This window comes from Condylura cristata, unplaced genomic scaffold (genome assembly GCF_000260355.1).
Source record: "Condylura cristata isolate star-nosed mole 26May11 unplaced genomic scaffold, ConCri1.0 scaffold00006, whole genome shotgun sequence".
NCBI classification, from domain to species: Eukaryota; Metazoa; Chordata; class Mammalia; order Eulipotyphla; family Talpidae; genus Condylura; species Condylura cristata.
Genome location: NW_004567107.1, coordinates 16816624 through 16830836, shown reverse-complemented (window position 1 = coordinate 16830836; position 14213 = coordinate 16816624). Strand labels below are relative to the sequence as shown.

General features: G+C 36.5%; 1 protein-coding gene across 4 annotated transcripts in view; it reads right to left on the bottom strand.

Moving 5' to 3' along the window:
- Positions 1 to 347: 347 nt before the first annotated feature.
- The window catches only part of LPAR1 (lysophosphatidic acid receptor 1), a 117712-nt gene continuing 103846 nt past the window's right edge, over positions 348 to 14213 (bottom strand). For all 4 annotated transcript variants that reach the window (XM_012721500.1, XM_012721501.1, XM_012721499.1 and 1 more), the window contains exon 4: positions 348 to 2783. In XM_012721500.1, the coding sequence (XP_012576954.1) occupies positions 2482 to 2783 (302 nt within the window). In that variant the 3' untranslated portion in view covers positions 348 to 2481. The remainder of the gene's footprint in view (positions 2784 to 14213) is intronic.

Sequence of the window (14213 nt, the reverse complement as noted above, 5' to 3'; positions counted from 1 at the left end):
CATCTTCAACAACATGTTAAATATATAATTGGCAGATACCTATCACTTATATCTTGTATTAAACATGTAAGCAAAGGCTATTATGACTTTACTACTGGAGTACTGTTCTAAAATGCTGTCTCTCCTTGCATGGATAATACACCACCTTATGAGACTTTGACAAGACTGATTACCAAAGTTGGAAAAAAAAACAGCTCTGCACAGGAAAAACAATTGCTGCCTTCACCTCAGAGTTCAGAGGCCGTTTGACAGTGAAATAAAGTCCCAGGGGGAAGACGCCATGCAATGTAAGCTGGAAAACTCTTGGATCAGAGAAAGAGCACTGACCAAAACCACACATTACCAAACACTGATTGAGAATGATTTATTAAGGTCCAATTAGTGATTTTCATTCCCAATGGTCCATAACTCCTTCAGAATATATGCACATGAGAAGTCCAAGTTCATTTTCTTCACTTCCAATATAGAACACTGTATTTTTCATACAGTATGTGCAAATACCATTCTGCTCTCAGGGTCCTGTGCTCTTTCACTGTGGACAGTCTGCCTTCTGCTCCGATGCTGACACGCATTGACTTCCTCCTCCCTAGGAAGTCAACTGTTCTTCTGTGCATCTTTCTCTTAGACGTACTCCCGACTTTCCTACACCTGCCTCATGACTGGGATTTCATGGGACACTTATTACAACAACTTGGTGAAATTACTAGTTAACCTGGCCAATGCATGAAATCCACCTCATTTAACATGGTGACAAGTCTTCAGGGTGGATCTTAGAAAATACACTGTATCCAGTCACAGACTGACATGCTCACCCCACTTGCTGTAGTAAGGCACCAAGCTTTTTAATAGGAAGATCCTTTATTCACCCGCACACTTGATTTTTTTGCTTTTCCTTCAATTCTCCATTACAGTTGTGGCTACCAAGAACATGTAATCAGTCACTCCAATGAAATTTAGGATTGAGAAACAAATTAGTTAGGGTGTCTTTGTTATTAGTGACAGTTGATTGTTTCTGTTCCATCTTGAACATTCAACTAAAGTAGCCACTTCATGTCCTTTGTAAACAGAAAAAAAAAGTAATTTAACTGGCATTCCTCACAACTGCCAAACATGCAGTGCAAAAGCAGGAAATCCCTTTTATAAAAGGTAAGAGCATAAAAAAGAAACTTCACATTAAAAAAAAAAATCCTTCATGGGAGTATGTCCTAAGTAAATATTCAATTATATGGACAAAGTTTTATGTACAAAAAAAATTTGCAACATTATTTATAACAGTGAAACTGAGAAATAACCTAAGTAGTCCACAATATGAGAATGGTTAAATAATCTGAATTGTAACCATTAAATGGAATATTACATAACCACTAAAACTGTGTTTTTGTAAAGCTTCAATGCCATAGGCAAATATGGCAATTCTGTAGTGGAAAAAAAACAACAACTGTCTATAACACTGGCTACAGTATGACCCCAATTATATAAAAAGGTATGTAATATACAGACAGGCATACAGAGGAAAAGCTGTTAACGGTAGTTATTTCTGGGTTGTGATATCAGTATTTTTTCTGGCTTATACATTTCTGCTTTTTTCAAGTTTTCTACAACGACTACATATTATTTTATAATACAGGAAATCACAGGCTATTATTAAAAAAAAAATACTCCCCGGATGTACTGGTTATTAGAATGTACTTGGATATGATAAATATGTGGGGAAATATTACTGTGCTTCAATTTCTATGAATTTTTTAGAGCATATGTACTTTTAGAGCATAAATTTCCTGTTTTACACTTACAAAACTTTAAGAAAAAGGTAATATTGTGATCAGCACACTGTTTCATGACCTAAACAATACTGGTTTTAACATCGAGGTTCTTCTATTTCCTAGATTTATAATTGATACACTTTTATTTTTTTAAGTTAGGTGTAGTGCATACATACATTACCTGCATGCTTTCTAAAACAATAATCCTGATAGTTTTCCAATATTAGGAAAAATGGAGTTATGGTAGCTTAAAAACAGTCTATAGTTCTTTATCCATCACAAGCATGCTGATAGGCATAAAGATGTTTATTAAATGAAATGTATCCTTCAATAATAAAAAAAGGGAAGCCTGTATGTAAATGAAGTTGTGGGTTCAACTAGTCAGCATTCATTCTGACTTGCACCAAACCACACAAAATCTTCTGAAGTCTAGTCAGTGTAGTCTAATGGACCCTCCAGAGTCTACTGTGACTTCCATAGCAAGATCTCCACTTTTTACTTTCAAAAGGCCTATGGGAATCAGGATGACGGTTGACACCTAAGCTAACTGTAATATGTATCAGGCCTAGCAACAAATACTGCCATTGGTTAGTGTTTAAGTACATGAGTTTGTATTTCCTCTCTCTCAGACCCCACCTTGCCCTGGCTTTTGGGAAAGGGGAGATTATTCATTCATGTTTTAGCACTAATGGCTGACTTCTCGTCGTAAGTTTCCTTTCTAAACCACAGAGTGGTCATTGCTGTGAACTCCAGCCAAGATGGTGTGGTTGAGGGAGGAAGCAGACCGGTCCGAACCTTCTGTGGGGCCACTGGTGTTTTCGCTGCGCTGGCAGCAGAGAATCTGTCTGAAGGTGGCGCTCATCTCCTTGTCCCGGTAGGAGTAGATGATGGGGTTCATGGCGGAGTTGAACTCGGCAAGCAGCAAGAAAAATTTCTCATAGGCCAGAACGTTACACTGTGGACAGCACACATCGAGGAGTAATAAGACCAATCCAGGAGTCCAGCAGATGATAAAGGCACCTACAGGGACGGGGAGAGGTGTCAGAAGGGTTCAGAAAAGAGAAGAAAAAATGCAATTATGCAACAAGCCACCATCAATTGAAGTGATTTCAGTTCAATATAAACATACTGAGAGTGGAAGTCACCCGATTCACATCTGAAGTGAAATTTTTATTTTCTGAAACAAAATCAGGAGAATTTAACAATGAAATCAATTAACATTTCATGAATTCAAACCCTACATAAAGTGAGTAGTTATGCCACACATGATGATGGAAGTAAGCAAAATTGGCTTTGCTTAACTATTTAGACATGAAAAACCACATTCAAGTATACACTTCAACACTTTTAAAAACATAGTTTTGAATCCCATAAGAATATTTCCAAAAGATAAACATTATGACCAATGTTTGGTTAAGGTTCTTTCAAGTTGACTGGATGCAAATCTTGGTTTTGCCATCTAATAAACTGGGTGAACCAGGGAAAATGACATTTTTCTTCTTTTTTTTTTAAACTGCCCAGTCAAGATACAGAACAGAAATGACCTGGACCATCTCTTTTGATATAAGTATATATGGAATGTCTTCATAATTTCTCTTTCTGAGAGTTTGTTATTAGTCTCAGAAGGGTGACTTTTTTTATATTTTGATTTTGGGTCCTGCAATCTTACTGAGTTTATTAGCCCTAATAGTATTTTTTTTCCGGTGGAGTCTTTAGGATTTTCAATATGACATCATATCATCTATAAACTAAGACAGTTTTATTTCTTCCTTTCAACTTTGATGCTTATTTCTTTTTTCTTGCCTGCATGCTCTACCTAGGACTTCCAATACTTTGTAAAATAAAAGTGAATGAGAGTGGACATCCTTGTATTGTGTCTGGTCTTAGAGGACAAGCTCTCAGTTCCTTTTATTTTCAATTTGTTGACAGCTTTTATCATAAATGCATGTTGAATTCTGTCAAATGCTTTTTCTGCATCTACTGAAGTGACCCTATGTTTTTTCTATGCTTCATTTTGTAAATGTGCTAGAGCACATTGGTTGATTTGCAGATGTTGAATCCCTGGAAAAGTCTTACTTCATCATAGCATGTGACTCTTCTAATGTATTGTTGAATTTGGCTTGCTAATATTTTGTCAATGATTTTTACATCTATGTTCATTAGGAATATCGATCCATAATTTTCTTTTCTTCCAGTTTACTCATCTGGTTTTGATATCAAGGTGACAGTGGCCTCATGAAATGGTTCTGATATATTCCCTTTGCTTCTGTATTTGGGAGAGTTTGAGAAGGGTTGTTTAAATATTTGGTGTCATTTAACAGTGAAACCATATGGTCCTGATTTTGTTTGCTGGGAGGCTTCTAATAACGATTCAATCTCCTTATTGGTTTTTAATTCTGTTCAGATTTTTTATTTCTCATGATTAAGTCTTTGTAGATTGTATGTCTCTAAAAATTCATTTCTTCTAGGTTGTCGAATCTGTTGGTATATAATTATTCCTATTAGTCTCTTATGAGTGTATTTCTCTGTGATTAGAGAATCATTCTACTTTTATGTTTTTGAGTCCTCTTTTTTCTTGATAAGTCCAGCTAAAATGTTGTCAGTTTTGTTTATTTTTTTAAAAAACACCAGCACTTAATCTCATTGAAGCAAATTACTTTCTCCCCTGACTTTTCTCAACTGAAAAACAGAGATTATATTTATTTCATTAGGATTGCTGTAAGGATTAAATAGTCCTAAAAAACAGTCACTCTAGATATCTTAGCAATAATTACAATAATATTGTTAATATCTGCTCAGAGCATGGGCCTGTTTAGAAATGACAAATAATAAGAAAGATGTTAACATTTATTATTTTCAACAGTCATAGTGTTTTCTATATCTTTTACAAATATTAACTCATTTAATCTTCACAACAGTCATTGATATAGAACCTATCACCCCCATCTTACAGATAAAGAAACTGAGACTGAAACTTGCTGAAAGACAGAAGTATAAAGTGTCAGACAGGAGACATGTGCCACAGTTTCTGCTCTTAGAGACTAGCTCCAGAATTCACCACATCAGAGTCCACAACACCGTATTATCTGTTCCATGAATCAATAAATGTAATAGCTAAACCAGTTTTACATTTTAGTTGGTTAACTTAATTTAGATCAACTCTGGATTTTTCCTCAACTATTCTGAGTTATTAAGAATTTATTATAAATTTAAGAGAAATATAAATACAAATTATAATCTTAATTCCCATATATTTCATTCCTAAAATCATTCATTTGGCTCCCAAAGAAAATCAAGTTTGTGAAATAACAGTAAAGTTTACTACCACAGTACACCGGGATCTATTGGGGATTCTTAACTAAACAAACAAGAGCCAAGAGAACTCGGGGCCACTGTCATGTCCCATTTCATCTCACTGAATGGGTCCCACATGCATCATCAGGCAACACAATGAACAAGGAAGGGATAGGAATGTTTCCAGAAGTGAATTTGAATCTTTCCATCTAAAAGTCACAGGCCTAGGTGGTGCAAGGCTTGGACTGGGATTATGATTTGGATTAACCTCAAGGAATGAACTTCACAAAATGTAAATAAACAAGAGTTAATCTCCAAACAACCTCATTTAAATGTGAGTTTTCTTTTCTGTGAATCTTTTCAGCAGGGAAATCAAAATAAAAGAGAGGAGTACTCCCTCACAGCTCTTTGTTCTAAAACAAAAATGTATATTGGTTTTAAACTGCTGTTCACTCGGAAGACTGTCCAAGGTGCTTTATTTTCTAGTAAGTACCTTTGACTTCCTAGGAAGGAAAAAAAATATTTCAACTATCAGGAGATAATAAGTAGGGAGCTATTTGAATTTCAAGTAAAAATGTTAATAAAGCATTTATTCCTAGTCCTTGAATTTCCTTGCTTGAAAATCACTCAGAAAGTTAAACATAAAGGAAAATCAAAGGAATGCCTCTTGGGTTTCAGAAATAATGCATTATTCATTGAGAAGCCAGGAAGGGAATTATTCTCAGGGTGGAAAATGCTTGGATGGAAAAATGCATGGTCCCATTATTCCATTTACTTGGAAACCAAAAACATACAAACCCTTTATGAATGGGAGCACATTTTTTCAAGTTTCCTCTCCCTTTTCTTTTATCAAATCTCTATTTGAACTCAAATCTAGACTGTGATTAGATACCATTAACATGCAGGTCAATAGGTTTATTTTAAATAAAATTACCTTTATATCTTTCAGATAGTATAATGGAACATCCTGATTCTTAAGGACTTGCTCAAGTTGTACAAATGTTCAAAAGTGATCATTCAAACCCAGTCATTTGTTGTTTGCAAAAATCTAATAACATTTAAGCTCAAAAAGAACAGGATCTTCTCCTAAGAAGACATGGTCTCAGGAACTTGCCCAAAGGGTCTTACTTTTACACCAAAAAAAATAAAAGCAAGGAGATTACTAGATTAGACACCACAGCCTGACACCTGCGCTAATGTCTAGACACCTCACTGAGGAACTCAGGGCCCTCTCCCTTCTTCTTCAGTGTAAAAAACTGCTTTGGTGTTAATGATAATACCAATCGCTATCCCAATGCTGCATTTGGTTCCTCAAGACTCACTAAGTAACTTAAGGAATTCACAGTAAAGGTGTCAACAACCAGCACCAAATACCAATCACAGAATCTCCCCTTCTCCCATTCCTTCTCGTTTATAGAGGGGCCAAAGATCAAACTGACCAAAAGATACATATACAAAAAGAACATGGCTTTTTTGATCTACAGAAATGGGAAAGGAAGCCTAAAGAATTCCGAGGTTATTAGTCTTCTAAACCACAGTATTATAAAAACAAGTTTGCTTGAGTTAAGAATTTCCTTTCAAATTTCTAAAAACAAAAAGTATACCTAAACTCCTTTAGTGGGAAGTAGCCAACCATAAAGCATAATAGGACTTGAGATAAAAGAATTGTATATGGAGCCTTATTAACACATATCCTGTAAAGACACAAGTACTCACCTCTAGGGCAGGTTGATAAGAGCAAAAAGAATCTCCACTCAGCTATACACCAGAGAAGTAACAACTGGTATGATGAGGATCAGCTTGAGATATTAAACTGTGAGTTTAAATAAGTGGCGGATGGGTGGAAAATGTGTGGAATCATGTGGGCAGATTTCCTGCATGACATGGAAATACATTTGCAATCATGAAGACCTGACATTTCAACATGCTCTTAGATGATGCTCTTATATACAAGAACTGGGTGTAGACCACAGGTGTGGGGGTGAGAGGATTCACTAGAGACAAAGTGGGAAGCAGAACAGATACCGTTCTGAGTATGAGACTTTTAGAACTTGTAGTTAGACATGCAGAAATAACAAGAAAGCAAAAAGAGAGAAAAACAAAAAGAAGCATGAGGACCTAAATCATTTTGGAGATTCTCATAAGCCAACTCAATATCTTCCACATGGAAAATAAACTGGTATTCAGAATAGACAGTGGTTTGGGGAGTTATTGTATTTCCAGAGAATTTCTGACAGATGAATTCTCACACAAATAGGTATAAGCCAAGAGTTAGTATGTAACACATGGCGTAAGAGAAAGCACAAATGGTTTATAGCTACTTACTATAAAGTCAGGAGCAGGGTGGCAGAAGATAATATGTTCAAGGTCACAATGACTTTGTATATTTATCTGGCTTGAAATTTCTCCTGTCCAGCCTTAGTTCTCAAGCTAAATATTATAACAACCTGTAGAACTTATAAGAAATCACAATCTTCACCTATAATTTTCCCAGTGAGATTTTAATTTCATTGATCTCATTGGTCAGTCTCATTTAATATAAAACACTGTAACATAGCAGAGGAGGAGGATCTGAATAAAAATAAAGGCAAAAACATCAAATATTTCCAAAAGCCTGGGGCAAGAGAGGTTTGGAAGCACTGCAAAGAATTTAGAAGGTTGGACTGCATGGAATGGACAAGAAAGGAAAAGAAGTTTGGAGTGAATCTTTGATTTTCTTTTTTTTTAAAAGCTTTATCTTTATTTGTTTATGCATACAATAACAGGGTGTTGACCAGAGGGGGGGCGGGATGAGAGGATTTAGCAGAGACAGTTGGGAGCAGAACAGGTGGATCACCCACAGGGAGCAGTGAGTGAGAAAGGAGAGGTCTGCTGTGTCATATGGGTCACCTCCCTGGCTGAAGATTGAACTTGTGCCATCATAGCAGGTGATAACTTGATAGCTGAGACTTTAACTCTTGCACCACCAGGGAGGCCCCACATCCTTGATTTTCAATTTGGGAAAGGAATAATAGTGGAATCTTTCAATGAGGGAGTAAAGCAGAGAGTTGGTGTTTTCTGAGAAGAGGTGAGAACAGAGGTGATGATGTCGGTTTTATGTATCTTCATTTTGAGATGCCTGCATGACTTCAGCTGGAGATGCTGTAAAGACGTCATGATGGACCCTGGATAACTCAGGGTGCTGAATATTCTACGTGATTGGCCAGCCTGACAAGTAACATGGGGAGGAAAAGGGTCAAAAAAAAAAAAAAAAAAACACATGGGTTGGAATAAATAGCAAAATTACTCCTCCTAGAGCAAGCTTAATACTGTTTGCATCCTTCAAACCAATCTGTCCACCAAGAGACAGAGAAGTGCTGGAATGTGGAAGCAAAAGCAGGGAGCAAATAGGCTGTTTTGGAAAGATAGGTCACAGCTGCAGGACAAGACCGTATTACCACACCTTCCCTCCAATCTGCTTGGTGCAATCAACTGAATAACGTTTGGTCTCACAATTAAGAGTCTTTTTTGTAGAGTGACTTTTTCCTAACTAGTTAAACTTTGCTTACATAGGGAACACAAGAACCAAAGTTTGAAGGAGAGGGAGTGGGGAAGTCTTTGACAGATAAGACCTCTTATTCAGATAAGAGCCTGAATTTTTTAATGAAAAAAACAAAAAGTAGTTCCAGTCTGGCTAGCAAATTTGTGTTTTTACAAAAATTAAGACATCCTACAGCTCTAGAACAAGTCAAGGTAAGTCAGTTCTACACCAGTGCTGTGTCCAAGTTAATCTTGTACTTCTTGACCTCAGAAACAGTTCTCCCCATCTTAGGGTCTTGTGACAGAGAGCAAACAGAGGGAAGGAAAAGTGTTTAAATACATAAACTTCCTTTCTCTGTCATCATTAAATGGGATATTGCTTCAAGGTTAGCATTTGGTATCCCAGAATGCAATCTGATTTTAGTTCTTTTCTGTAGTTACCCTGAGACTTCTGCTATTCGGGGATATATGTAAGATTTGGCTGGCTAGGAAGCTGTTCTAAAATCATAAATCTTAAAGGAGGCTGTTAGAAAATATACAGCAGATACAAAACTTATTCCTAGGTCTAACAGCGGTCATTGTAACAGAGACAAGAATGAATGACCTTTGACATTAAAGGTCTTACTACCAGAGAATTTAAGATTAATGATAAAATCCATTTTCTAAAACATTGAGAAGATTAAGTTAACTGAAAAAACTCCAGTTACCAATTTTACTTTATTATAATACCTCCATTTCTTCATGCCAGAGTAAATATTCCACACATTCAGTTTCGTGCTTTTACTCCTCATGGGATGTACATTAAAGCATCCATCACTCACTCCTGAGAGAAACAGTGATCTTTTACAGAAAGACATTAATGGTGCACACAGAGTAGGATATTCATTATGTTCTCTTTTTAGTACATAATGGGTGAATGTTTCAGCCTCAGATTACTGTCCTGACTGACACTTGCTGGCTATTCTGGAGGAAGAAGAATGGCAATACTGCTTCTCTCTGGCATTGATGTGCTCCTTAATACTAAGCTGAGAGTCTCAGACACAGGCTGTTGTATATCCTGCCATTCCAAATTTGGTCCTGCAACTTTACATCAAAAAACACAGGCTGAAGTGACTTGTAGGATAGTAACTGTCTCCTACTGAAGACCATCCATGCCTGAGAACAGCTCATAGAAACCATTTCTCCACTGATCGAACTGTCGCCACATGAGCAAAACCTCTCATCTGCCTACTGCAACAGACTCCTAACCCGTTCTTCTTCGTCCATGCTTCTTCGCTAAAATCCAGCTTGCACAGAACAGCCAGAATACCTTTCAGAAGCATCTATTAATTCACCTTCCAGGACTTTACTGCATAAAACACTGTGAAGACATCCTACTTGAAGTCCTCACTGTGGCCCATATGCCTTACATGACTGGCCTCTTCAACCTCATCCTTCATAGAGAACACTGAATGAACTGTAAGTCATAGCTAGCTTTTCAACAAACATACCCAAACAAGGAAATGTTAACTAGTAGAAAAGACTTATTAATGTTTGTTTGGAAAAGCAACATTAATATCTGCTATATGCAAAATCTTTGAATAGGTGCTAGGAGACATCGAAAAACATATGAGGTGGTCTCTATAATATGAAACAGCTGATCTACGTGCATTTATTACTGTAGCACAAACCAGCCTTTTGTTATCAATTCTGATGTTGCCAGCTTACTGACAAACCTCCTGAGTTCTAAAGAACCCAGCTGAGTCTCAGGTGAAGGCAGATATGCATTAGCTACTCTAGAAATGATTCAGTAGCACGAGGTTGCCCCTTCAGACCCAGAGTTCTACAGTAGCTGCCAGGAAAGATCACTAATTGGCCCAGCCAGTGCGTTAACCTTCAAGGTTCAGAGTTCCAAAGGTATATCTAACTAACCACACTGTATTTTTTTTTTTAAGATTTACTTATTTATGCATACAGAACTATTAGTAATGAGTAAGATTTTTTATTTTCAAGAACCCATTTTTGTTCTTTAGTGGATATTTTTATATGTATGTCCCAATTTGGTTACCACAATAGCCTCTTGACTGAGGATATGAACTATCACTTATTTGGAGTGGTCTTGTTTTTTCCATATTGTGTGTGTAAGCTGCACTACACACAGATGCTCTGGGGTGGGAGGAGGGGTGCAGGAGTGCACTCTATGCTTCGGGGAACTGTTGCCAATTCCAAGGAGGCTTTTCTGAATAGGGTAACCCTGGAAAGACAGGATAGTGAAGTGTGACCAAAGTCAGCTTTTCCATGTGCCTAGAACGTTCAGTGACACCACCAAAGAGCAGGTAAAAATGCTAAGCCAATCACTGGGAGAGATATGTCTTCCTCTGAAAGCTCTTATCTCTGAACAGAGAAAAGGAAGTTGTGAGAATGCTGAAGTGATAGCACAGAAGTAGCAGAGTCATCTCATTTGCTCTAAATTCTAAGAAACCAAGAGACAACAAGCAGTGTAGAGTTCCTTTTTCTCCACACCCTCGCCAACATTTATTGTTGCTTGGCTTTTTTTTTTTTTTTTTTTAACATTTGTAATAAAGTAAAAAGGAACATCCACTAACAACTTTAAACCAGAGACATTCTATGGGGGTGGGAGGGGAACAAGATCAAAACAGGGGTGGAAAGAGCACATGGGACTATGGTGATGGCACAGGGGTGAAGTGGTGGTGGGAAGTCCACAGGGATTACAACTGAGATGTAAAAATATACAAAATGAAGAATGATGTGAATATATATATATATATGCTCTATCTTCAGTAGCTAATTAGCTAATGTTTTCCCATTACCTCTACCAAGATCTCTCTAAATATTTAAAATAGGAAGTCCTTGAGTTTATTTTCAACACAATTGTGCATTCTAAACCTTTTAAGATGGACCCATACCTCTCCCTTCCCTAACCATGTTTTCTGATTTCCAGCAACTTCTGTGTGGAGGGGAACTAGCCAGGGTTAAATTTGGCTAAACTACGCATGACGACCCATCCATAACTATAAAACAAAGCTACTATAAATGCCTGCCAAGGGTTTTCTTATGAACTCTTATCATTTTCAAATGAGACATACCTCAATTTATAAAAATATACAATATGTAATTTATATATTCACACATACATATATGTACACTATATAAATATATACATATCAGATATGCATATGTGAAAAAATATATACATATCCATTCTCACACATTCAGAACAATAACTGTATTGTCTTAAAAACAATGAGATTCATTTTTCTTTCACATTAGAGCCAACAAAAAAGAATAATGCTGCTTACAATCTTCCCAAGAAAATAATTCATCATTTTCAAAATAGTTAAATCTGTTGTCTTCCAAGTGTAATGATTACAACTTTATAAAGTATATTTCCCTCTTAATTTAAAGATGATACATCTTAAATTTCACAAGAAATCTATGTTGTCAATTCCAAACCAACGCCACCTAACTCAGATGTGATACTGACTGTGGTCCAGCTGTTACCAAGGTGATCTGAATAATATTTATCCCTTCAAAATAATAAATGAAATCCCCCCCACCTCTGCTAAATCTTTCCCTACAAAAGTTCGACATAAACAGGAAATTTATCATTGATTTTGCCACATATTTATTTTTTCAGCTATGAATTAAGATTCTTCCCATATGACAGAAGTCTAAACACTACTAAAATCTGGCTAGAAATGTTCACGAAAATAAGAGCTGATGACAGAATCCTATGGGCTTAATTCTTTGCAATTCATGAACTACTGGCATGAACAAAACATATATTATTCAAGAGACAAAGTCCAAGGAAAAGAAACATAATGGAAATTTCATTTATAATTTTACTGGGAAAATTAAAAAATTGAATCCAAAAGAAAATGCAAAAAAATTCTTTGCAATACTCTTGCAACCTAAAAATGTTTATTTAAAAAGTAGATGGATATAGATTTTAATCACCAAAAGAAATGAAAAGAACAGCAGAAATTAGAAATAGGCCTATTCTTTTTGAGACTGGCTATGCATCAGGAAGTTTCCGAAGCCCTGAGTAGATATTCATGAAGCAGATTCTTGGCAGAATAGTAGCGAGCCAGTCTGAGCTGCTATATGTGCTCACGTGTGCCCAAGAAATCTCCTGTAATCGGACTTTAGTCAAAAAGTTTTTTAAGTTACAAAACACTTATTCAAGTGGAAAGTGTGTATTGAGGCTAAAAAGTTTCAGATTAAAAATCATAAACGTATTTTTCTACATGAATTTCAATGACTTTAACAAGGGCCGAGTAAGGTACTGATTGCTCAAAACTAACACTATCACATAAACCCTGAGATCCCAGACCATCAAAATAACTTCCAGGACTCTGTCTTATCCAACCGTGCATGTGCAAGGACTATTTTTCAGCATTACTTACTTTCAAAATTGGAAATAACCTGGGCAATCCTAAAGAGAAAAGTGGGGGGGGGGGGGGATCCTGTATTCATAAAGTGGAATTCTGTTCACCTTTCTTACATTATTAAGATATTCTATCCTTACTGTTACCAAATGGTCTCCAAGATGCACTGTCAGCAAAAAGAGCACAATACAGGCAAATATATAAGATATCAGTTATGTCCTAACAGTAGTAGCAACAAAGCCTGTGTGCACTCACATACAGATGACCAGATAACTCTCAAATGTAGCTAATCGTTCTTAAGAAGTTTCGAATATGAAATTATAAAAATGGTATCTTAAATTTTTCTTTGAACTTAAAAATACCAATTTGTATTCATTTGCAAGTGCTTTCAAGCACAGCCAAGACTTTATATGTGACTGAGGGTCTGTTAACGGGAGCTCCGCGTCATCTTCCAAGCAAAGCCACACCAATAAAGTTTCACATACTTCTTCCAAATTGGCTCCTTCACAGTGCAGTCAGACTTAAAATTCTTGTAAAGCAGTTTGAGTACAAAACCTTGCAGGATTTTTATGGTTTTCTCCAGACTTCCAGTTGTTCTCACCAGCAATTTAAGAACCATTTCTTTTTGCAACTTGCCTTCTCTAAATACTAAGGGAGACTTTCACCTTTGTCTTCTCAGAAACATTTCTTGTTCTACTCATTAATTAGAAAATGTAACACTTAATTAAGTACATTATAGTAATAACGACCTGGCACAAAAAGCTTTCAGAGCAAAAACAATTGATTCTTGCTAACTGTCTTGGGCTGAATTACCTGGCCTTCTGCTAACCATTTTTAATGTAAATATAAATGCACACTATATGTCAGGTACTATTTAAACAGGAAAAAAAAAGTATACTCTTATTAAGCTTAGGTTCTAGCAGGGGTGTAGAATATAACAAAATTAGTAAAATATCTTTTAGAGGGGAACAGAATTTAGAGATGGAAGAGAGTGAGTCTGGAAGCGAGGAGAGCTGTCAAGAGACTCATGCAGAAATGCAGAGAAGAGGCCAGGTTAGCTTTGAACACGACGAGGTGGTAGCAAGGTGAAGGAGGGAGGTATATTCTGAAGGTAAAGCAGGTATGTTTAGCTAATAGGTTGAATGTTGAGGAGAAAAGTTAAGGATAGCAGTAAGCAAATGAAATAAAAGATTTCAGGACCAAGAGAGTCACAGATAACAGTTCAGTGGGTCTGGAGCATGGAAGCCTG